Here is a 25,539-nt window from a genome sequence, read left to right on the forward strand (position 1 = left end):
AAGTAAACTGAGCCTTTAGCTATAGCCCTCCCCCAATTCAATCCTCTAACACACCCCCTCTGCCCCCATCCCTAAGCAACCATTCATCTACTTTGTTTCTCTACGGATTTGTCTGCTCTGGAGATTTCATATAAATGGAATCATATAATATATGGTCTTTTGTGACGATCTTCTTTCACTTAGCGTGATGTTTTCAAGGTTCATTCACGTCGTAGCATGTTCCACTACTTCACCCTTTTTTATTGCTGAAAATACTCGATTGCATGGCTATCCTGCATTTTGTTTAGGCAGGATAAACAAATTCATCCATAATACCACATTTTGTTTATTCATTCATCCACATTTGGGTTGCTTCCACCTTTTGGGCTATTGCGAATAAAGCTAATTGTGTCCAAGCTTTTATGTGGATACGTTTTCACTTCTCTTGGGTATGCACCTAGGAGTGGAATTACTGGGTCAAATGATAATACTATGTTTAACTTTTTGAGGAACTGCCAGACTGTTTTCCAAAATCCTCACTTAATTTTTTAAAGCCAACCTGAAATCAATGGCTCTGAATCATCATATAAGAATTTAGTTACATACAACTCAGCTTGATCACGTATAAATAAGGACTTACTGTAAGCAACTGCTTGGCAAAGAGTCAAGCCTGGGTTATAAAAGTCAAAGCTCAAATACTCAAGAGTGCTATTTGGTATAATCTTAAAGGTTGGAGCAATTTTTTATGGATTTGTGTTTATGAAAAAGAATCTTCACAGCTATAAATGTGGCCAATAACAACAACATAAAATAAAATTACTGCACAACAACTCTTAATTAGAAGCTTTGAAAAACGTTTAGTGGCCTGAAAAAATAAGTAAAGCTATTGGATAAAACTATCTATGGATTTAAGTTACCCTCGGCTATCATCGTTTCTGTATAGGGAAATAGACAAAAAATTTAAGAAGAAGGGACTTAGAAATACTTTAAAGTGTTTAAATATAAAATGCAGAGAACTGCACAAAATGTAACTCCATAAATTTTCTCAAAATGAGTCTCACTCATGTAACTGTCGCCCACAGCAAGAAGCAGATGGTTATCAGCTCCCCTGGAGCTCTCCCTTTCCAGCCATTAACCATCCAACGGAAGAGGATATCTGACTTCTAGCACCAACTTACCCAGACCCAAAGAATACATTTTTTTTTTCGCGGTACGCGGGCCTCTCACTGTTGTGGCCTCTCCCGTTGCGGAGCAACAGGCTCCGGACGCGCAGGCTCAGCGGCCATAGCTCACGGGCCTAGCCGCTCCACAGCATGTGGGATATTCCCGGACCGGGGCACGAACCCGTGTCCCCTGCATCGGCAGGCGGACTCTCAACCACTGCGCCACCAAGGAAGCCCAATAATACATTTTTGACAGTATATTTCAGGTGTCAGGGACTGACCACAGGAATAGATTTAAGCTGAGAGAATTTCCCAAGACTCAGACTTTTTTATATTTCACAATATAGTAGAATCTTAAAAATTAAATACCTTTAAGCTTGTGCATAAAATAAAATGTACAAACTAGCACACAAGAAGCTTTCAGTTTAACATCACCTGCCATTTAAGAATATGTACTGTAAAATGTTTTAAAGTGCATGAAACAACATACTTTAAATGTTTATTTTAAAAGACAGGTCCATTTTTTTCTCCAGGACTTGAAGTTTATTTTCAAGAGGAGTTTGTAAAAGAAGTCCTTGGTACTATTAATCACAGGTGCTTTATTTATTTTATTTTTTAACATTTTTATTGGAGTGTAATTGCTTTACAATGTTGTGTTGGTTTCTGCTGTATAACAAAGTGAATCAGCTATATGTATACATATATCCCCATATCCCCTCCCTCTTGCATCTATCTCCCTACCACCCTCCCTATCTCACCCCTCTAGGTGGTCACAAAGCACCGAAATGATCTCCCTGTCACAGGTGCTTTAATTATTCAAAAAGTGTACATGTAAACACACATGCACATTGGCAGTGCATCACACTGCGGGCTGAAGTAAGTAATGACCAAAATAAATATAGCCTTTGCAAGCAGAGCATAAAAACGGATACACATTTCCTTTGGTTTATTGGACAGGAGGATATAAAATACCCTCACCTTACTGATAAAATGAGAAGCCTAATACAAAGGCTGTCTTACTGCAAAGCGACACTGCTCTGGTTCTTAACCTGGGGGAAAAAAAAAACCTATTATGATCATTTTATGTATACGAACACTTTCAACACATAAGAATTCTTCCGAGGGAAGGGTAGACTATTAGGTAAAATCATTTTACAAAGGCGAGTCAGTTTTTTAAGCTCTAAATATATCTTATAAATTACCAAAAACAGATTATGTTTTTATTAGGCTGTTTCTTTGGAAGTTTGGGATTCTACATTCTACCAGGTGATGCCTAATACAGCTCATGAGTCAAGATGAGTCGGCCACAGAGTGTAACCCTTGCCACGCGCTCCGGGCCGCCCCCGCTTCTTTCTTTCTGGAGGCGGGATACTTCCAAGGTAACCTTGGGCTCCTGCTCGCTCCTACTCTGGTGCAGGGAAAGCACTCCCCCCCGCCCCCACCGCCACGCCTCAACTTCCAGGCGGAGGGGCCGCAGCACAATGTCAGCGCCCGGAAGCCCCACGCGAACAGTGACTTGGCTCTGCGTTGTGCTTCCCCGAAGCCCTGAGCCTTAGACTTTTCCCATCAAGTCACCCACAGCTCCTCTTCCTGCCACCCTCCCTCCCCGGGGGAAAAAGTTTAAAGCCAGGCTCCCTTCGTATTAAAGGTTGCCAGAGTCGCTCTCTGGGCTGGACCTGAAGGGGCCGAGGGTCCACAGCGCTTCGGCGACGCTCCTGTCCCGCCCCAGCTTGGCGGGTGGGGACAGTCTCAGACCGTCGGCTGCCTGTACCTCCGCGCCCAGACTGCCGTTCCCTCCTAGCCCGAGGAACCAATTTTAAATATTGGGGCAGGGCACCTTTCCTGGAGACCGGGGAGCGAGCGTGGGTTCGGCCGGACCCCAAAGGGTGGCGGCGCTGCGCGGCGTGAGCGAAGGGCGCGCGTGGGTGTGCCCGGGTGGGAGTGGGGCGCACCCGGACGGCCGGAGGCGGACCCGCCGGCTGGCAGGTGGGTGCGGCCGGCGGGAGTCGGGGCGGCGGCAGCGGCGGCGGCGGCAGCAGCAGCAGCAAGTGGTTGGGCCGTGCGTATTTCCTTCCCTCCCCCTGGGCCTCGGAGCCCGCCCTCTTGCCCAGTGCGCGGCGCCCGCGGCTCCGCTCCGCGTCCTCTTACCGCCGCCACCGGCCGCTCCTTCCCCGCCCGTCCATGTCCCTGCCCGTGGTGCTCCCGGGCTCCTGCTGCCCTGTGGCTGGGCTCTCGGGCGGGCCGCAGGCCGGGGGCCCGGGCGCCGCGGCGGCCGCCGCCCAGGAGCCGCCGCTGCCCCCGCTACGGCCGCGCTGGCCCCGGGCCGCGCTGCAGCCCCCGGCGCGGCCTCGCTGCGCGGCCACCGCCGCCGCCGCCGGGGTGCTGGCCCCGCCGCCCGCGCTCTCCTCCCGCCGGGCCGCCGCCGCCGCCGCCGCCGCGGCCCCGGGATCGGCGCTGCTGCCCGCTCGCCCGCTGTTGTCGCTCGGTCTGCTGCAGCTGATCCTGGGCTGCTGTATGGTGGCACTCAGCTTCGGGGCGCTGTCGCTGAGCAGCTCCCCGCAGGTGAAGAACTCGTGCCCGTTCTGGGCCGGCTCTTCGGTGAGTGCCGCGCGTGCCCCGCTCACTTCGGCAGGGCCCACCCGGGGAGCAGGGGGGCTCAGGCCGTTCGCCTCCACTGCCCCGTGATTGATCCTTCGGGAGCACAGCCCTTCAGGCCAGTTGAAGTTTTTGGAGGCGTTGAGGCTGGGGAAAAATAAAGGGGTAAGAGAGAGAGGAATTCTGGGGTGAATTGGGTTGCACCTGGACAGTGTCTATTCCTTGTAGGCTAAAGGGTTTTGTTGTTCCTGTCAAACTAATAGAATAAACCCGATTTCCGGCTCTTTGGGAGATTGGAAGGATGGGGGTGGGTGACAAAAAAGCGGGAAGAAAATGAATAAACTTCTTTCAGCTATTGAGTATTTACTTGCTGACAACGTCCGCACGGGGAGGGCAAGGATCTTGATCTGTTTTGTTCACTGATGTATCAACAGTGCCTGGCACATAGTAGGAGTATTTGTGGGATGGATGAAGTGACAGGTTGGCGCACGTCACTTGTTTTTATTCCGGACTAAGGCACAAGTAAATGTTAAGTGTCTGGTGTAGGCTAGCTCCACTGTATCTGGGGACGAGTTCAGGAGGTAATAACAGGGTGTGTGAACGCACCCACGTACTTGGTCATTAAAGGAGGGCCCTAAGCCCGCACTAGGTTCCTGGAGCCACGCAGACTGATGGGCAGAATTTAATTCTCCAGAACCCGAACCCATCGTGGATGAGCTTGCCGAAGTCCCAACTAGCCGGAGATGTCTGCCCCGCTCCGTTACAGGCCCTACCGGCCCTGCCTCCTCGGACAGGAAGGCTGTTCTGGGGCAAAAGGCTGCTGCCCTCGAGCGTTTATGGAAACTGGTGGCTGCTCGTCCCTGCCTCCTAACGATTTCACAGCTTCCAAGGCATCCTGCGTCTTGAGGTTTGCTGAGGATTGAGAGACCTGGAAATAGGTTTTCGTGGAATGATTGTGGAAGATGAATATTTAAAGTAAACGGCCTTTCTCTAAACTAAATCTAAAAGCCTGGCAATGCCTATAGTTTTTACTAAGATCTGTAATGAATGTATATTTTGAATGGCTGAAAATTGGCCTTGCAGGTCCACACAAACCCAGATTCAAGACCAAATTTTAAGAATATAGGGAGAACTAATTGAACCCAAAGTAATTGTTTGAAAGAACTGTAAGAACATTAGGTACCTAGAGCCTGGCCTGGCATTTTATACTTAAACTGATGCCAGTTTGTTCTTTTTGAAATACTTTAATGCTGGATGATCTTACTGTGGTGGGTGGAATTCACAATCTGTGCATCGTGTAAAAGGAATCCCACCCTCCTGGCCCTACCCTTGGGCTCTCCCACTGGCCTCTGGGAGTCCTTTAAAACTTCAGAAAGAGGAGTATTCCTAACAGGGTAGGGATTAGATCCGTTATGCTCCTTAGTCCGCTTGTCAGACTAAATTCAGCCAAATGGTGGCTGCATTTTATTTCTCTAAATACCATGGGGCAGAAGTGACTCTTGCATACATTTTTAGGGATTTGCTCTTTGTAAAATCATAATCTCTTGTCTTCTCAAAGATAGCTAGTTTAGGATTATTGAAAACTATTTTTTTCTCTCCTAAAATTAAACCCCTAAATCAGTGTACTATTGTGAATTATTTCAGAGGTAAATACACTTTAGATGTCAGTCAAGCCATAGTTAGATTTGATGAACTATTAAAAAAGAAAAAAAAAAAGAGGAATCAACCAGAAGATAAAGGCTGCTAGCTTGGGCCTGCTGGCTGGGCACATCCTTGTCTGTGGGACCCAGTAAACCAGAGCTGGGAAAGAATGAGTGATTTGGAACTAAGTCTCTTCCACAGGGTCCTTTTCCCACACTGTGCCCCCAACTCTATACGCAAACTTGCAACTGTTTGTTATTCTTATTTGTTGTGGCCTGTTTCTGAGGTTGTCCTCAGAATTTGCAAAGTGACAACAGAACCGACAGATAGTACATGTCCAGAGCAACTGAATAGGATTTGAGAATGGCGTCAAGCCCCATGACTCTCCTGGTGTTGCAGGAAAAAAGTCTCAGCAGTAGCATACCTTTTGAGTTTATGTATGTGAGAGAGATGGTTTTTTTTAAACTCTGCTTTATGGAAAATTTTAAATTTATTCAGACACTGTACAATGAATCTTCATATACCCCTCACCCAGCTCTAACAGTTGTTTTATCTCCTGTACCTCTTTCTGACTCTGCTGCCGGCTCTATGTGTTCTTTTTTTTGGGCTGCACCGGGCAGCTTGTGGGATCTTAGTTCCCCGGGCTCTCGGCAGTGAAAGTGCAGAGTCCTAACCGCTGCACCACCAGGGAATTCCCTCTATGTGTTCTGATAACTCCAGAAGGATGGGTGTTCTAAGCAGGGTAGAAATTAGCTTCAGCGTGCCCTCTAGTCCATTTGTCAGATTCACTTCCCACGTTATTTTGAAACAAATCTCAGACATCACATCATTACACCTGTAAATATTTCAATACATGTATGTTTTTAAAAAGAAAATGTAAGTGGACTAGAGAGACAGCAGAGAAGTGACCAGGAAGTCTTAAGAACCCCACTCTACCTTTAAAATTTTATTTTGAAAATTTTAAATCTCAACACATATAGAAAGAACCCCCATTGACCCGTCACCCAGCTTCAGTAGTTATCAACATTTACATGGTCACTGTATACTCACACCTACTCCCCCTTGGTAACACCCACTGGATTATTTTAAGGCAAATCTCCAGTATTGTAGTTTCAGCATTAAATATTTCAGAATGTATTTCTAAAAGAAATGGGCTTAATAGTTAACAGGAAGGGACTTGATAGCACGTTGTAACTAATTTAAAGACAGCTAAACTAAAGTTTTTATGAGAAAAGCTTAAGAATTATGACTTGAGGACTGCAGAATTTTTTTTAAATGACAGCTTTATTGAGATATAATTCACATTCCATTTAAATCTACTTATATCACCCATTTAAAGTGTGCAGTTTAATGATTTTTATTAAATTCACAGTTTTGCAACCATCTCCACAATCAATTTTAGAAAATTTTCATCACCCCCCAAAAGAAACCCTGTACCCATTAACAGTCATACCCCATTTCTTCCTTACTCCATTATCCCTAAGCAACCGCTGATCAATTTACTTTATGTCTCTATGGATTTGTTATTCTGGCCATTTCATATAAATGGGATCATACAACAAATGGTCCTTTGTGACTGGCTTCTTTCACTTGGCATAACATTTTCAAGGCACATCCATGTTGTGACATGTATCACTACTTCATTCCTGTTTATGGACAAATGAGATCCCATTGTGTTGCTCTACCATGTTTTATTTATCGCTCAGAAGTTTGACTGGCATATGAAAGTAGGTAGTTGAGTGGCAGTGCCAGCTTAAGTCTAAGGTTACTTCAAACCCACGTAGGAACACAGTAGAAGGATATCCTCATATTTCAAGCTTTGAATGACCATTATATGCCTGAGTCTGCTGTATCAACTAAGTCAGCAAATCTTTTGGCTGCAGTAAAAATTTTGCTCATAAGGGACAAATATATTCATTTGAAAGGACTATTTTGTTAAACACACTATAGTTCAAGAATATTTTTCCATATATACCGCTGTAAGTGTTATTCTCACCTTGAGCCCAAGATTTGGAGTCTTCCTTCACTTGTCTGAACCTTGAAGGTGTATTTTATCTATTGTAATACATGTTTGAGAATTAACAAGTCCTATAAAGACTCTTTTCCCATACTTTACATACTTACTTTCAACAACTTGAAGGGAGTGTTTTTAATGTGCTCATTGTTTTTGAGCACTCTGTGATCATTTATTTTCTTGCTGGTGTCCTTGGTTAATGACTCAATCTATTATTATTCCCGAGTAGACACTTTAAAAACATGCTGAAGTTTGACCCAGGTGAGGGCAGAGGGAGGATCTCCATGTCCGTGTTCAGGCCACGCTATCCTGGCTCCTGATTTGGAGGCATAGTTAGCTAATAGTAGTTAGATTCCACTGGGACTACGGGAGACCAGCCTACCGCACTGTTTTAGATTAATGGAAGAGTAGAGAGAGTTGCATTGGTTCGTGTCTCCCTCAAAAAACAAAATTCCTGACTCTGATGACGTATATGATCCTTGGGAGATATTTCAGGCAAGTGGTAGAGAATTAGTTAATGTTTTTTGTTTTTCTCTGGGAGCCCTAATAGCCTTTATCATCTACATACATTCATGTCTCTCTGTTGAAGTCACTGACCTGAACTCATGGTCCCCCTTCCCTTGAGTCTGTGATTCTTTGGCAAGATTCCAGTTCCTTATAAAGAGACAGACATTGGTGAACCTTAAGGTAAACCTATTAAAAAAAATTTACAATGACAGAATGTAAAAAAAAAGAATGAATGGTCCAGAGTGGAAACTAACACAAAAATTCTAGTCTCTACCAGTTAAACAACAGTAAGTACATTTTTTTCTATCATAATCATCAAATACTACTTTAATATTGAAGGAGTATTTTTAAGTATAACTTTTGAGATGAATTTAATTTTCTTTGGTCCTTTATTTTACACAACAGCAGAGTCACATGATAAGTTCTTTTTCTAATTGGAGTATAATTGCTTTACAATATTGTGTTAGTTTATACTGTACAGCAAAGTGAATCAGCTATACGTATACATATATCCCCTCCTTTTTGGATTTCCTTCCCATTTAGGCCCCCACAGAGCACTGAGTAGAGTTCCTTGTGCTATACAGTAGGTTCTCATTAGTTATCTATTTTATACATAGTAGTGTATATATGTCAATCCCAATCTCCCAATTCCTCCCACCCCACCCCCTTTCCCCCTTGGTATCCATATGTTTGTTCTTCTCTACGTCTGTGTCTCTATTTCTGCTTTGTAAATAAGATCGTCTGTACCCATTTCTTCAGATTTCACATATATGCGTTAATGTATGATATTTGCTTTTCTCTTTCTGACTTACTTCACTCTGTATGACAGTCTCTAGGTCCATCCATGATGATAAGTTCTTGAGCAGGTCATTGAGCCTCTCAACCTCAGTTACTCATCTGTAAAATGGGTGGGATGATTCTTGCCTCAGAATTGATTTTGTGAGAGTGTGATTAGAGAACATTTAGGAAAATGCTTCGTTGCTGAGTCCTAGCCCCAGGCCTGGCACATACTAGAACTTCTATCAATGTTTTTTAAACATCAAGGCAATATTTAATTAAGATAAGGTGAACAGTCTAGTTTTTTTTGTTTGTTTGTTTGTTTTTTGGTGGGACATTGTGGTAACCAACAAGCGTACATGAGAAATACCCAGTTGTCCACTTTGTCAGATCTTTTACTGAGTTACCCTGGGCAGATAAAGAAGGATACATGCACACATACATTTAAAAAATATATCCAGTGTAAAAGCTATAGGGCAAGATAGGTTATTAAGAAGTGGGACACCTATAACATGGCTCTTTTTAACTCTATGTTTAGATATGGCAACTTTTGACAAACAATTCAGAACATTTTTGCCCTAAGGTATGTTAATGGATTAACACAGAAAAATAAGGTAGTAGAATTACATGCTTTTGACTTTAATGATTTGATTTTTAAGCTGGAAAGTTAAGGCACATTCACCACATATGGTGGGTAACAGTGATTCTTGCCTGGAGTATCGTAGAATCCTTCTTTGCAATATCAGAAAAAAAGAAAGGCCTCTGCTTTTCCCCATGAGCTACAAAGAATGGGTCACAAGTGAGTGAAACCAAAATTGTAATAAATCTCATTATAGTGATATAGAGATAATTTGGTGTTAGAAAATAGGTTCTCGCCTGTTTATTCCGAGCAAGTTGCATCTTGCACTGGGTGGAAAGAATGCTGATGGAGTTGCTTTTTGCTGTTGATGTACTCTTTCAAGAAGCACGGGAGTGAAAAATATGTTTAGGCTTACATAGTCATCTTTGAGCAAGTTCATCTCCTGTTTTTGACCTTCATTCATTTATTTATTCATCATCCATTCAGTTGTTCGTTGACTCTTGCCGTAACTAATTGAGTGCCTCTAGCAGCCTTTAGTGGTACTTGAGGGAATATTCAGAGATCCAAGCCCTCATGAGATTGCAAGTGAGTGTAGAACACAATTGAACAAGGAATAGCATTATGGGGTAATGGAAGGCCAGTGTTAAGGGATCTTGAGTCCCTTCTGATGGAGCTCCAGGTGCTGCTGCCATTGATGGAAGCGGAGGCATTGAATACTCTGCCTCTTCCTCTTTCACTTCCCCATCCTCTCTCCCCAGTCATGAATTGCACACCCCTCCCCGAAATGTGAACCTCCATTCCCTTCAGTCTTGAGCTCTTAAACGATTCATCCCCAGCTGCAGCACTTTTATTCCACATTCCAGAGGCTTCCTACTTCCTCTGCTTCCCCTTCTCGTATCTCACCACTCACGGGGTTCCCCAAGTGTGTTGGGCTTACTTAATCTTGAAGAATGGGAGGGCAGGGCTCAGGACTGAGGTGGATGTAACTACAACTCCCACCTACAACTAGAATGTAGTTTCTTGAAGCATCCTATAAAGAAGGGTGGTTTACAAAAATCCTGTTGAAATTTAACATTTGTGTGTGCTGAGTCTACAAAACAATTCAAATGGAAATGATATCTTTAAGTATTTTGTCTTCCAACCCATGAATGTGGTATATGTCTTGATTTATTTGGGTCTTTAATATTGATCAATAAGCTTTATATTTCTTCCTACTGAGGTCTTAAGTTTCTTTGTCACATATATTTTGAGATTGTTGATATTTCTTTTTTTTAAAATTTATCTCATTTTTTATTTATTTAGTTTTGGCTGTGTTGGGTCTTCGTTGCTGTGCGCAGGCTTTCTCTAGTTGCAGCGAGCGGAGGCTACTCTTCTTTGCGGTGCGTGGGCTTCGCATTGCAGTGGCTTCTCTTGTTGCGGAGCACGGGCTCTAGGTGCATGGGCTTCAGTAGTTGTGGCACGCGGGCTCAGTAGTTGTGGCTCACGGGCTCTAGAGTGCAGGCTCAGTAGTTGTGGCACATGGGCTTAGCTGCTCCGCAGCATGTGGGATCTTCCCAGACCAGGGCTCGAACCCTTGTCTCCTGCTTTGGCAGGCGGATTCTTAACCACTGCACCATCAGGGAAGTCCCAACAATTATGTTTTAAATTTAGTTTGCTCATATATGCAAAGTCCTCTCTAAAGAGAAAGGGAGGGAGGGAGGGAGGGAAGGAGGAAGGAAGAAAACTATCTAGCTTAGGGGACTTCTCTGGCGGTCCAATGATTAAGACTTCTCCTTCCAATGCAGGGGGTGCGGGTTCGATCCCTGGTCGGGAGCTAAGATCCCACATGCCTCGGGGCCCAAAAACAAAAACATAAAGCAGAAGCAATATGGTAACAAATTCAATAAAGACTTTAAAAATGTTCCACATCGAAAAAATCTTTAAAGAAAAAGACTCTGTGCTCCCAATGCAGAGGGCCCTGCTTTGATCCTTGCTCAGGGAACTAGATCCCGCATGCCACAACTAAAGATTCCGCATGCCACAACTAAAGATAATGCATTCCAGAACTAAAGATTCCGCATGCTGCAACTAAAGATCCCGCATGTGGCAACGAAGATCCTGCATGCCGCAACTAAGAGCCAGCGCAGCCAAAGATAAATAAATAAAAATAATAAATAAAAAAAAATAAATAAAATTCTTGAGTTTAAAAAGAAAGAAAGAAAGCTTAGTTCTTTTGTCCTAGAGACCTTTCATTTGAAATGATAATTGTATATGTCATGATCTATTAAAAACATTTTATTTATTTATGTACTTATTATACACATGCCCCTTTCAACTTAGCAACGCTACTCCTGGGACTTTATTCAGCAGAAATAAAAAGCACTTGTTTGTAAGGATATATGGCCATGATGTTTCCTGCAACATTGTTTGGGGGCAAAAAACTGGAAAAAGAGTGAATACCCATGAATATGGAAATGATTGAATACATTAGGTAGTGGTTGTACAAAGGAATATTATGTAACCATTAAATGGAAATGAATGAGAGCTAGTTCAGTAAACATGAAGTGATTTCCAGTGAAGTATTTGTTGAGAGAGAAAAAGAAGAGGAGGAAGAGTATCTTTTATGATTCTTTTTTTTTTTTTGTAAATATCATACCCCTGTGCATGTGTGTGTATAATTCAAAGCCAAGTAAGGAACCTGGACCCCAAGATGTCATGGATTCCAAGTTCCAATTTGTAAGTAGATGTCACCCATACCCTCTAGACAAGCCCCACCAAGTGTGTTTCCAGGAAGAAATCGTTTAGAGGAAGGAAATATCCTACTGAATTTAAGAAGATAAAAGGATATAGTGCCCAGTGAGCAGGCAGCTGATAGTATGTTTAAACATAGACGTGATACAAAGAAATTGTCTCCTGTCTGCCCATATATGTTTTTTTTGTGTGTGTGTGTGTGTGTGTGGTTTTTTTTTTTTTTTTTTTGCGGTACGCGGGCCTCTCACTGTTGTGGCCTCTCCTGTTGCGGAGCACAGTCTCCGGACGCGCAGGCTCAGCGGCCATGGCTCACGGGCCCAGCCTCTCCGCGGCATGTGGGATCTTCCCGGACCGGGGCACAAACCCGCGTCCCCTGCATCGGCAGGCGGACTCTCAACCACTGCGCCACCAGGGAAGCCCCATATATGTTTTTTGGTCCTTGATATAAATGGGTAGACTTGTCCTCTACTGGTTTGTTGTGAAATGATTACCCTAAGTCAATAAATGGAGAAGAGAATTGCAGGTAGGCCTGTGAGCTTTGGGTTTCAAGTAGCACTGTAATCCTTACTGATTTGTAGTTAAGTAAATAGTTATTGTGAAATGGTGCATTTGAGTGATTTTGGTGAAAAGTGCACTTGAAAGAAAATTCTCATAACTGCTTTCAGTAGATGCACTTTATTACGTACACAAAGGTCATCAGAGTGACCCTGGGCTGAATAATTACTTTGCTTATCCTTTCCTAACTGCTTAGTGAACTGTGTTATTCAAAAGGCTGATGTTGTCTTCCAGATTACGTTTTGGCAAAATGCTGGTTCTTCTTTACTGAGGATTTTAGGTTATTGTTTATTGACGTGTCATTTTGCAACATGAGATATTTCTCACTGTAGTCCCTCCGCCTTTGAGGAATAAAGGTTCAGGAACATTTACTAATTGCCAATCATGTGACAAGCACTTTGCTAGGAGCTGGGGATTCAGAGAGACAGGACAGGCATTCACAGTCAGTGGGCAAGACAAAAATGCAATGAGTTTTTTTTGGGGAAAAAGTTATATGTAGAGGGCTTACAGGAGTGTGGGGTGTTAAGATTAATATGGCTTATCAGAGGTGATGACTGTGTGTTGGGGCCTTGCAGAATGCATAGGAGTTCTCAGGCAGCTAGGAGGGGAGTTGAGAAGAGAGGACTCTGTGACAAAGAGAAGCACAAAGTCCTGGAATGTCTAGAGCCTGGACAGTCTGAGGAAGGACAAGTATGCCTGGAAGGAGGGTGGGTCAGGAGTACATGGAAACCAGGCTTGAGAAGTAGGCAGGGGAAGATCCTGGAAGGCCTTTTTACCATTTTGAGGAATTGACTTGTCCTGTGAAGGATGGGTACCTACCAGATGAAGGGAGGGTTGCAGCCAGACATTGTTTTTATGCGGCTGACTCTGGTGACAGATTAGGTGCTACTGGGGGCAGGAAACCTGGATAGGAAATACTGATTCCTTAACTCAGAGGATAGGCTAGTTTCTGTTTGTATGTTCTTAACTGACCTTAAGAAAAAACATACGCAGTCAGTGAAAAAGTTTCCGGAGCTTGGACAAGAAAGATAATCTAAAACCATATACCAGGGCTCATGTAATCAACAGGAATATTAAATGTTTGAGTTAGAAGCCTTTGAAATTTCAGTATTTTAAAAAAATATATACTTCAGAGTCTGGGGATTAGTTTATTGGAATTGGTCCCTTTTCTAGATTTATGATCCTGTTTATCCTTGTAGGTGATACTCTCTGGAATCATAGGATTAACAACTTGGAAACGGCCTATGATACTCCTGGTATGTACTGATCTTACAAATTTTTACCCTTTATAAAATGTGCTGTTTATGAAGTCAGTTGAAATAAATTGTTGAGGAAGTGCTAAAGCTTCCTTGTTCATTAAAAAAAGAAGTTAACAGTGGACAATATTAGAAGCCAGATGTTCTCATGACAGTAAAGTAAGATGATAATTTTGCTGCTTTTCTGATTCACTTTAAGCTTCTTATATACCCATTTCTATACATGTGTTTCAAGTTCCAGGATTAGATCTATTGTAAAGATATAACAAAAGCAAAGCAAAACAAAACTAAATGGCTGGGACTTCCCTGTTGGTCCAGTGGTTAAGAATCTACCTTCCGGGACTTCCCCGGTGGCGCAGTGCTTAAGAATCCACCTGCCAGTGCAGTGGACGCAGGTTTGAACCCTGGTCCGGGAATATCCCACATGCTGCGGAGCAACGAAGCCCATGTGCCACTACTGAGTCTACTCTCTAGAGCCCGCAAGCCACAACTACTGAGCCCATGTGCTGCAACTACTGAAGCCCACATGCCTAGAGCCCGTGCTCTGCAACAAGAGAAGCCACCACAATGAGAAGCCTGCGCACTGCAACGAAGAGCAGCCCCTGCTCACTGCAACTAGAGAAAGCCCACACGCAGCAATGAAGACCCAACGCAGCCAAAAATAAATAAATTAAAAAAAAAAAAAAGAATCCATCTTCCAATGCAGGGGACGTGGGTTCGATCCCTGGTCAGGGAACTAATATCCCACATGCTGTGGAGAAACAGCCCATGTGCTGTAACTACTGAGCCCGTACACTCTGGAGCCTGCGTGCCACAACTAGAGAGAAGCCTGTGCGGCGCAACGAAGAGCCCGCGTGCTGCAAGTAATAACCCAAAGCAGCCAAATTAATTAATTAATTAATTTAAAAAATAGTCTTAAAAACACCCCCACTAAACGGCTTACTCTGGGCATTTTGAACATACACAAAAGTGAAGGGAATGATATAATGAACTCCCTGTACCAATCATCCAGCTTCAACAATTATCAATCCTTAGCCAATCTTGTTCAGTTAGACCCTTACCCATTCCCCACCCCTTCCATGTTCTTTTAAAGCAAATCTCAGCTTAAATCATAAATACATCGTTTTTTATTGTTACAGTACTTTGGTTGGGCAATCTCAGAATTTCCTTGCTTAGATTTCCTGTATTCTCTCTTTATCACACCTATATTATATGTTCATCGTAATAGAGACATATATTGTTGACTTTATCCTTTTTTTAGTTATTCAGGTAAAATTCACGTAGTATAAAATTAACCATTTTAAAGTGTACAATTCGATGGCATTTAGTAAATTCCCATCCTTTATTTTTATTTATGTCCTTTTGATTCAGGGAATACTATAAAAAAATAGACAAATGCCAATGGAGAGGCCAACTTACAAGGATGAGGTAGAGGATCTAGGAAATTCAATTTGAAGTATGCTTAAAAAAATTTGTTTTTCTGTATAGCATCTCTTATGTTTCTCCCATCCATTTTGAAATAGGGTTAAATAATTTTCTGAATTCATTCCATTTATATACATAACGCAGCCAGGCTGTCCTTGAGACCACTGTTTGCTAAGTGATGGGTAACAAATATAAAACTAGTTAAATTCTTAAATACAAGGAGATGAAGCACATTTCAGGATACAGTGAGAACAATGGAGCCCAATACTGTGTTGACGATCTGGAAAAACTGAACTGAAGAGTTTTCAGACCCACAAGACAATGCAGGCAACATTTTACAGGTCCATCAATTATTGCATTTGGTGAAACTTTGTTAATATTTCCAGAAGGAGTAAATGATTGATACAGCATTTTAATATATTAGACATCAGGATAGGAGAAAATGAGGCTTTGGATGAGTCTTCTGGCATGTGTTATGAGTGCTTGGGGTTTGTTTTACAACTCTCTAGGTTTACAGTCACTGCAGAAAAATTTTTGATGGTGTTCAATGTTTATACTAATATTTGGTTATAGGCATCATCTTTGCACTGCCCTTTTCCATTGGGTCAATATTGAAATGCTCAGTCATACGAACCTCAGGTATTTAAAATCAGAAAACTATCTAATCTAATGCTATTTGTACTTTTAAAATTCCAAATGGTGAAGAGAATATGAGTGCTTGTTCTAGATAGATATTAAGAAAGTCCATCTTTTAAAATATTTCTTTCTTTAACATTGTTTTCTTTTGGAAAGATGCCCTTGTAAATTTATTATGTGAGCTCAAGCAACTTTAAATGAAAATGACCTTAATAAAAATGTATTTCTCATCCTTGTTAAGTATATGTACTTTGTCACAAAGTTGTAACCAGTTTGTACATACCATGTTGTGCTCTGCTTTTTCTGTTTAATATGAAATTAAGTTCACATTAGTAGCTATTATGTTTCCCTGTACGAGGGGTCCACATGCCTATCACTTAGAATTGCTACGCAGCATTTTGTCATATTTCTATATTACCATCAGTCCTAAGCCTGTTGGACATCTGAGCTTCGAAGTTTTGACTGTTATGAATTATGTATTTAGAAGGTCATTTAGTGATCATTTTGAAATGTTAATTAACATCAGTTTATAAAGAAGATAAATTAATTGGCAGGAATTGTGCAAGGGAAAACTTTCTGAGTATATCAGTAGGTCATTTGAGCCTTAGTCAGTATCATAGAGGAAAAAACAGTCCATGGGAATCTTAGTAGTGTATCATTATAACCTCTGCCAAATGCTTTTGTTATGTTAAAAAGCCAGATGAAAGAAACTGACGCTCCAGTCAGACACTCCTAGTTTGAGTCCTAGTTCATTTACGGAAGAGCTATGTCACTCTGTGCAAGCCACTTAGCTTCTCTGAGTCTAGTTTTCTTTTCTGAACAGAGGATAATCTAGTGACCCTCAATGGACACTTTACCTTTTTTTTTTTGGTTCCCCACGCATCCCCCTTTCTGAGTTTTAGGGAATCTGCCATCAGATGATTTGAGTGGGAGGCTGTGTTCATTAGAGAAGCCAGAAGTGCCCGTGTGTTTTTGCAGACCCGGGCTGGGCTGGTCAGAGTCACAGCCCTACCGCCATTCACGTCCCACACTCTACCTACAGGGGCGCCTTCTGACTCTGACACAGCCAGGCTGTCCTTCACAAACCTAGGACTTTCTTTCCCTAGCTGTTTGCTTGGCTGCCTTCTTCTCTTCTGGGTCTCAGCTCAGCAGTCATCTCAAGAGAGAGACCTTCCTTGACCACCCTGATTGCAGTGACCCCTCCTCTGTGCCCCTCACCGGGTCCCAGCACTGAATACTGGCTTCTTCTTGGTCTGTAAGTAGCCTGAGTGTGCCTCACCTGTCTCCCCCAGTAGTAGTAGATGGTCAGTCAGTTCTGTGAGGACAGGGGTCTCTCCCCAGGACCACTGTGCTCAGGACACACTTAGGTTTGAACGGTGGCAGTAATTTGGCAACCAATAAGAAATTCAGATCCTGGATTAGTTCTCAAAGTTTCTCTTTTACATTTGTCTTAAATTTTTCTCACTTGTTTTTGTTCACTTGAACTCCGTATTTACCACCTTTTAACTTCAGGGTGGTTAGAGAGTATTTTGGTAGTGGAGTTTGGGAGGGGGCTAGTTGGTCTCTTTAGGGGCTTTCAAGAGGCAAGCTGTTCTCATTTTGAGTTGTTGGGTGTCTAGAACATTTGAACACTTCCTTTTGAGAGCGTTTACATTTGTGCTCCCTCTTTGTGTTTGTTTCAGTGATTACATCAGGTTTATACTGGTTTGAACAAAGAAGGTCAGTTTGACCTAGTTCCTTCAAACTCAAGTTTTCATGGAAACTCAGATTTGGAAGATTTCATTCACTGGGTCCTCTTCTTTCTACTGATAGAATACTCAGGTGTCCAGAACAAAATAATAATTTTGGGAGACACTTTGTGACTGTTTGTAGCTATTTTGGGCTGTGACTGGGATTAAGGTTGGGGGTGTGTGCATGTGTGTGTATGGTATTCTATCAAGAATACTTGTGTATTTTCCATCAAGAGCAAACATTTTCCTTTTTTTTTTGCGGTACGCAGGCCTCTCACTGTTGTGGCTTCTCCCATTGCAGAGCACAGTCTCCGGACGCGCAGGCTCAGCGGCCATGGCTCACGGGCCCAGCCGCTCCGCGGCATGTGGGGTCTTCCCGGACCGGGGCACGAACCCGCGTCCCCTGCATCGGCAGGCGGACTCTCAACCACTGCGCCACCAGGGGAGCCCAAACATTCTCCATTTTAAAAGAATGTTCCTTATATTTTCTAGATATCATTCAGTTTTCATTCTAATGAAATGTTTTAGACTTGTTTAGAAATCACAGACTCAGTGCTGGGAATGACCTCAAAGACTGCCTTACTTAGGCACCTCAGTTGGAAAACAGAATTGTCTTGATAAGATAGTTACTGAATTGGTGGACTGGACCCGGGCTGGTGTCCTAACCAGGGTGGAGACCCCCTGTCTCTGCCAGGAAGGTTCTTTCTCCTATTGGATTTGCACAGCCAGGAACAAAACTGATGCTGAGACTGGAACAGCACAAGCTTTTCTTTTTTTTTTTTTTTAACTATAAAGATGTTTTTATTTTATTTTTTTTCACATCCTTATTAGAGTATAATTGCTTTACAATGTTGTGTTAGTTTCTGCTGTATCACACAGTGAATCAGCTATATGTATACATATATCCCCATATTCCCTCCGTCTTGAGCCTCCCTCCCACCCTGGAACAGCACAAGCTTTATTCGATGGCCAAAGGATGGAGAAGAGGGAACCTAGTTCTCAAATCCACTTCTCAACCCAATTTGGGGGAGAGACCAAATATATAGGAAGGTCAAGGTAAACGGAGGGAAGGAATTAGGAAGAGTGGGAAGAACACTCATGAGTTATTCGAGAATCAGAGTGTGGTTTGGACCTGGAACTGATGCAGCTCTCCTTTTCAGTCCTTATGTGGGCTTTTCCAGTTGTCATGGCAATCGTCAACTGTCATGGTGCTGGTGGGTGTGTCATAACCTGCTAGTGTATTACAAAGACCGTATAATGAGGCTCAAGATCTACTAGAAGTCGGGCTTCCCAGGTGGCGCAGTTGGTTGAGACTCCATCTGCCGATGCAGGGGACGCGGGTTCGTGCCCCGGTCCGGGAGGGTCCCACGTGCCGCGGAGCGACTGGGCCCGTGAGCCATGGCCGCTGAGCCTGCGCGTCCGGAGCCCGCAACGGGAGAGGCCACAGCAGTGAGAAGATCTACTAGAAGTCAAATATTCCGTCATCTTGGGCCTATTTGGTTCTAACCAGTTCTTTTTTTTTTTCTTTGCAGCTTCCTCCTGAAGCTTAGATTAAGACTAACTGGTTTCTATTTGAGGGAGGGGCAGGGGTCTGATTCTGGGGCAACAGCCTCAGTAACAAGATGTGTTCCTTTGGTGGTACATTCGGTAAGAATTGCCACTGTGAAAGCCCGGCCAGGCATTCTGCCTACAGTTTTGGTTGCTTATGAAGTGGTAATTTGAGCTATAGTTATTTTTATTTTTCTTGTCAGTTTGGAACAGAGGGGATGAATATGACCTTCAAACTGATAAAAGACAGCTTTATCCTTTAGCACAAAGAATGAAGGTTCTTCCCTGGTGATGTTCTTGGGTCACATATGTGGTTTATTCTCAACTGCGGGTCCTGTTGATTTGAACCCTAGACTAAGAACAGAAGAGGTAGATGAATTGGCTGTTTTTAGAAAATGATCCATCAGTTTCTCTTCTAACTTCAAGATTATAGTATTTAGGGTAAAGCCTCCCTCATTCCCCAAAGAGACTAAAAAATGGCGTCAGTATGACACACGAATATCTTATTACCCCTCAGCTAACAGTTCAAGTAGGCTAGGCTGGTAAGATGGTCCCACTCCATTTGGGGATCCAGGTTCTTTCCATCTTATTGTGCCTCAAAGGGAGGGTCATGAAATGTCCAGACACTTTGTCAAAAAAGATTGAGGAACTAGTCTCACCAGATGGTCAGAAAATACTTACAGGTGGGTTATGCCGTGGGGCAGATGGTGGCCCTTTCATTCCTGATGATAAAAGAACAGGAGGGAGCAGAATACCTAGGCACAGTTTAGGAATCTGTACGTTTATAAAAGGAACTCTGAAGCTCTGGCTTGTGCAGTCTGGTTCTTTCAGGAATATTTCATGGTTGTCAGTCATTTGGAATGAGCTCCCTGGTTTGAGAGTTCAAGAAACCTGCATTTTAATGCTGACACGTTACCACTAATTATTGGATGATCTCAGGGAAATCTCTTGATTTCTGCAGGTATAAAATGAGGGTTTTTTTTACCTGTAGTATTTGTTGCATCCCCTTGTCTTGAATACCACTGTTGATTCCCTGAAATCCCGTTGATCAAGCAAAGCTAAGTTTATTGGACCTGCTGAAGTAAGGGAGAACACCTTACCCGTAGTTCTCAGAAGGAGTGAGTCTAAGAGAGGATATTTATAGAGTTTTAGGACCCCGGCTGAGTGATTTTAAGGTGAGTCTTGCAAGATAGGCAATTGACTGGACTTGGGCAGAACCTATGAGATAGTAGCTTTGGATTGGTGGGCAAATGGAGGGGAGGGCCTTGAAGCAAATTTGAGGAGTAAGTTGTTAGTTTTGATAACTATTTTAGTTGGTTCACAATCTTACCTTTGATTTCTTGGAGCAAGTAGCTCAGTTATCTTTGCTTGTTCTCAGTATTGTTTATTATAGGGTCAGAAGAGTATGGCCAGTCCCAGAATTAGCACAGGGACTGGAAATTATGTTGGTTTTAGTTCTCATCGTAAATTTCATGGAGGACCCATTCTTTTTTTTTTTAACATCGTTATTGGAGTATAATTGCTTTACAATGTTGTGTTAGTTTCTACTGTATAACAAAGTGAATCAGCTGTATGTATACATATATCCCCATATCCCCTCCCTCTTGCGTCCCCCTCCCACCCTCCCTATCCCACCCCTCTAGGTGGTCACAAAGCACCAAGCTGATCTCCCTGTGCTATGCGGCTGCTTCCCACTAGCTAACTATTTTACATTTGGTAGTGTATATACGTCCATGCCACTCTCTCACTTCGTCCCAGCTTACCCTTCCCCCTCCTTGTGTCCTCAGGTCTATTCTCTACATCTGCTTCTGTATTCTTGTCCTGCCCCTAGGTTCGTCAGAACCATGTTTTTTTGGATTGGAGGACCCATTCTTTTTTTTTTTTTTTAAATGTTGAGCCTTTTTAAAATTTATTTTTTTAAATTTTTGGCTGTGTTGGGTCTTCGTTTCTGTGCAAGGGCTTTCTCTAGTTGTGGCAAGCAGGGGCCACTCTTCATCGCGGCGCGCGGGCCTCTCACTGTCGTGGCCTCTCTTGTTGCAGAGCACAGGCTCCAGACGCACAGGCTCAGTAGTTGTGGCTCACGGGCCTAGTTGCTCTGCGGCATGTGGGATCTTCCCAGACCAGGGCTCGAACCCCTGTCCCCTGCATTAGAAGGCAGATTCTCAACCACCGCGCCACCAGGGAAGCCCTGGAGGACCCAGTCTTAACATCCATTATGCTAATTAAGCAAACAAATAATTTCATCAATCGGACAACTTATTTCCATTGTCACTCTGCTAATTTAGCAAAGCTGCTTGGATGTTGTTGGGAGATAAAGATAAAAGCAGCAGCTTCTGGAGTATGGCTTTTTTCATAAATGCTGAGTATCCTGGAATTTGAATTCTTAATCGTCCTGAGGGTGTAGCTTGGACCAGTCAATATGTACATGATATCACACTGTCCGTGCTGAAGTTTTTGGAGGTGTATTTCAGACATACTGTAGTATGTGTGCGTCTGGGTTGCCGAAGGGCCTTCTAACCATCCTGCATTCTGAGCCCAACAGGCCATAGTGATCAATTTCTGAATATGCCTCTGAGACAACTACATGACTGTGAATGATTTGGGGCAAGGGAGGAGACCATTTTGAATCAGGGAGCATCTTAAAATAGATGTCGTGTGAAAAGTTGCAGAATAATGTGTATGGTACCCCTTGTGTTTTTTAAAAACATCGGGGGGATCATACGTGTGTTTGTAGTTACATGAAAAATTCTTGAAAAGACATACAAGAAACTGTTCACAGTAGGCACCTCTGTTGAGTGCAGTGGGAATGGGAAGGAAGGAGACTGACTTTCCACTTTATGTCTGGAGAGGACATGTGTTGTGTGAAGTGGAGGATGTTTTAGTTTCCCTGTTTTGTTTGGGTTCTGGCTGTCGGTACCTACATATCTGAACTCTCTTCCTCCGGGGTTTGTTTATCTGCCCTTGTGTGTCCTGATGAGAGGCAGGATCCTGTCTCTGGCTGGAAGCTTCTGAGGCTAGATGCTTACACTCCTGCATGCCGGCAGCCAGGGTGTGAGCCATGACCTCCTCCCCACTGAAGCTCCGGCCCAGGACTTGGAAGCTGGAGCCCTTGATGCAGAATAGCCGGGGCAGTTTAGAATTCATTCGGCAAAAGAGGCAACCTGTGTCCAAGGCTGGCATCCAGTGACCTGGCTTTCCTGTGGCATGACCTTGGTAGAGGTCCCAGCACCCAGCTTCCCTGGGCTCCTTCCCAGATTTGTGAGCCTGGTTCCTGTGGATTCTGTGAACTACCCGATAGCCTGCTTATTTAGTCTGAGTTGATTTCTGTTGTTCATAACATAATCGGGAACTCCGACTGCTGTGGGACCATGATTTTTTTTTCTTCTGCCAATGTTACTTTTACAAGAATTTTTAAAAAACCAGTTCAAAAATAAAGAGATTCATTTTAAACATTTGCTCATTTATGGTAACTCAGCTGAAGAACAAGAAATCCAGTGGGTGCTCAAGTTAGATTGACTGATGGTTTGTGCTTGACTTGGATGGAAAGTGTTAGGTAGATGAGCTGGTGGGGGCAGTTGTCGGGGGTGGCGGTGGTGGAATTGGGTCTGACTAGCTGTCACTTCTCAACGAGGATACAAAGGGTTGCCTTGTAGAGCTCTTTAGTGAACAGAAGAGAATAATTTATAAACGGACATTGTGTATTAGCAGGTATTCTGCATGTTGATGGAGTGTAGATTTGAGTCAGACCTGGATCTGATTGGGGTCCCATAATTAGATGTATAGTTTAGGGCATAATAAATAAATCACCTCTCTGAGACTTTTCCCTATTTATTTCTATATCTGTAAGATATATTTATTTATATATGATATACATACATGACACAGTATATGTATCAAACATATGTGTATATATGATACATACACACACATACATAGATACCATAGATATATATTTCAAACATACCACTGTGACATTGTGACATTTTATAATTTACTAAGTACCTTTTAAGAGGAAAAGAATCTTTTTTATTTAAAAAAGGGGGAGCTTGGGCTTCCCTGGTGGCGCAGTGGTTGAGAGTCTGCCTGCAGATGCAGGGGACGCAGGTTCGTCCCCCGGTCTGGGAAGATCCCACATGCTGCGGAGCGGCTGGGCCCGTGAGCCATGGCCGCTGAGCCTGCGTGTCCGGAGCCTGTGCTCCGCAATGGGAGAGGCCACAACAGTGAGAGGCCACGAACCCCCCCCCAAAAAAAAGGGGGGGGAGCTCATTAGCCTTCTTATTCTTATTGAAAGTAATAATTAGACCTCTGTGCATTTTTCCCAGCATCCAAACCTGACCACACTCCCCCAAATTAACCATTTTAATTTCTCTCTGCTTTTAGTGCCCCTGGCAGTTGTCTCCATCTCACTAAAAGGGAGGCATGGGTGACACATTCTCTCCTATTGAAGTTACTTTTATTTGAAAATAATCTTTATTTCTCCTATTGATGGCTTTATAATTTTAAATAATATTATAAAGTTCTGTTTCTTAATTCATTAACTTTGGACAGTATCTTTTGATTCTCTCTTTTATAAGATGAAGAAATTAGCAGTTAGCTCTGCTTCTTTCCCCCTTTTACCTCCTGTTGATGGTAACATTTCCTTTATATAGTCAGTGATTTAACATTAACATTTTACTCTTAAACTATGTCATACCATTCAGATTTTGTCTGTAAATTGTTTCTAAAAGAGTGAAAACCGATAATAGCATTTATAGTATTTTCATTATATGAATGTGATTGAAATAGGAGGTTAGAATTGGATTCTTGCTTTCCAGATTCACCTGAAGCCAAAATACAACCCATGCCAACAGCTCCCACGTTCCAGTGTGTGTTAGACTATCTAAGCAGGACTTGTAAAGCTTCTGGGTGAAACCAGCTTTGCAGCCTTTAGCTGATCTCCATCCCCCTGCCTATAAAAGGATTAGGGGTTAAAGAGACAAATGTTTGGAGAAAGTTACTGAATTGCTGTGGCATTTTAAGTTCCACCTCTGCATGGGGGAGGGGAGTGGTGCTTAAAGATAAGCACTGGAGAACCTGAGACAGGTCTCACAGTGGTTGACTGGACTGGTGTCAGACTCCTGCCTGGGGAATTTAAAGGGCTGGCTGGAGTCCTTGTGACCTGAGAGTTAACGGCTGCAGTTGGGAAATAATTGTACTTTCACAGACCAAGCCCAAGAAGTGTACTTCCAGCTGACCAGATGGGTGGGCTCTGTGAGAGAGAGTAGGCCTGGGATGAGCTTATATCCTGCCCCAGGGAGCCCCTTAGAGGAGTGAGGGGACCAGAGCAGAGAGAGGCCGGGCCTGCCCTGACAGATGCCCACATTAAGGGAACTGCAAGTTCAAGAATGGGCATCTCAGAGGAGCCAATGGAAGCCTCATTCAGGAGAGCCTCCTGTAAACACTTGCCAAGGCCGGTTGTGAACAATCAAGGGAACTCTTCCTGCCCCCCACCTTGTTTACGCACTTGGCCTGGCCTCCCCCTTGCTCCCTCCTCTCCAGAGTGGCAGGGCTGTGGCCGGCAGGCTCATGAGAAGTGGACACAAAAAGCAAGGAAGTAGAGGAGATTATGTCTTTTCACTGCCTTTCCCACTGCAGACGTGTTTGCTCCCTACAAGAAGAAGCCTGATGAGAAGGAAAGACGGTGAAATTTAAATGCAGTTTCAAGTTTTGACTGGGACACAGGTCTGGACATTTTAAATACCAAAATGGGACTTTTTGTGACTTGAAGTTACTGGAGGACTTTTTGTATCTGATGTTGACCAGAGGAGTCATGGGCCCAGCCTCAGAGTTCATCTGAGGGTTCAGGAAGAGCTAGCCCTACAAAGTGGGCGTGAACAGCATCGCTGGGGTGAGGGTGGAAGCAAAGTGGTTTTCTGTTGATGCCCATGAGTCCTGCTTGTTCAAAGGATCAGCTGCATTATTTTCTGTAGCACCAGGAAGAATGATTGGATCTGGAGAGAGAGCAGTTTCAAGCAGCCAAGTCAAATCTATTATTCTTTTTTATTCTCTATCATTTGTTCAGCATCATGTCATATTTTAGTTTGCTTCAGCTTTGGACCATGACTGATATATACAGTGACGTTTTTCTTAGCGTTTCTAAATGACTCTTCTTTTTCTTGTTGGCAAAAAAGGTACCTAATCTCAGAGATCATGTAGCTGCTTCTTTTTTTTTTTTTTGCGCTACGCGGGCCTCTCACTGTTGTGGCCTCTCCCGTTGCGGAGCACAGGCTCCGGACGCGCAGGCTCAGCGGCCATGGCTCATGGGCCCAGCTGCTCCGTGGCATGTGGGATCTTCCCGGACCGGGGCATTAACCCGTGTCCCCTGCATCGGCAGGTGGACTCTCAACCACTGCGCCACCAGGGA

General features: G+C 43.4%; 1 protein-coding gene across 4 annotated transcripts in view; it reads left to right on the top strand.

Annotated features, from left to right (window-relative positions):
- The first annotated feature begins 2,436 nt into the window (after positions 1-2,436).
- The window catches only part of ENTREP1 (endosomal transmembrane epsin interactor 1), a 61,659-nt gene continuing 38,556 nt past the window's right edge, over positions 2,437-25,539 (top strand). For 3 of the 4 annotated variants that reach the window (XM_079927158.1, XM_079927161.1, XM_079927159.1), the window contains exons 1-2: positions 3,238-3,740; positions 13,741-13,797. In XM_079927158.1, coding sequence (XP_079783284.1) covers positions 3,324-3,740; positions 13,741-13,797 — 474 coding nt within the window. In that variant the 5' untranslated portion in view covers positions 3,238-3,323. Of the gene's footprint in view, positions 2,522-3,237; positions 3,741-13,740; positions 13,798-25,539 lie in introns of those variants that run through there. The other variant, XM_079927160.1, reaches the window with a different exon arrangement.

This window comes from Stenella coeruleoalba (genome assembly GCF_951394435.1).
Source record: "Stenella coeruleoalba genome assembly, chromosome: 7".
Classification (NCBI taxonomy): domain Eukaryota; kingdom Metazoa; phylum Chordata; class Mammalia; order Artiodactyla; family Delphinidae; genus Stenella; species Stenella coeruleoalba.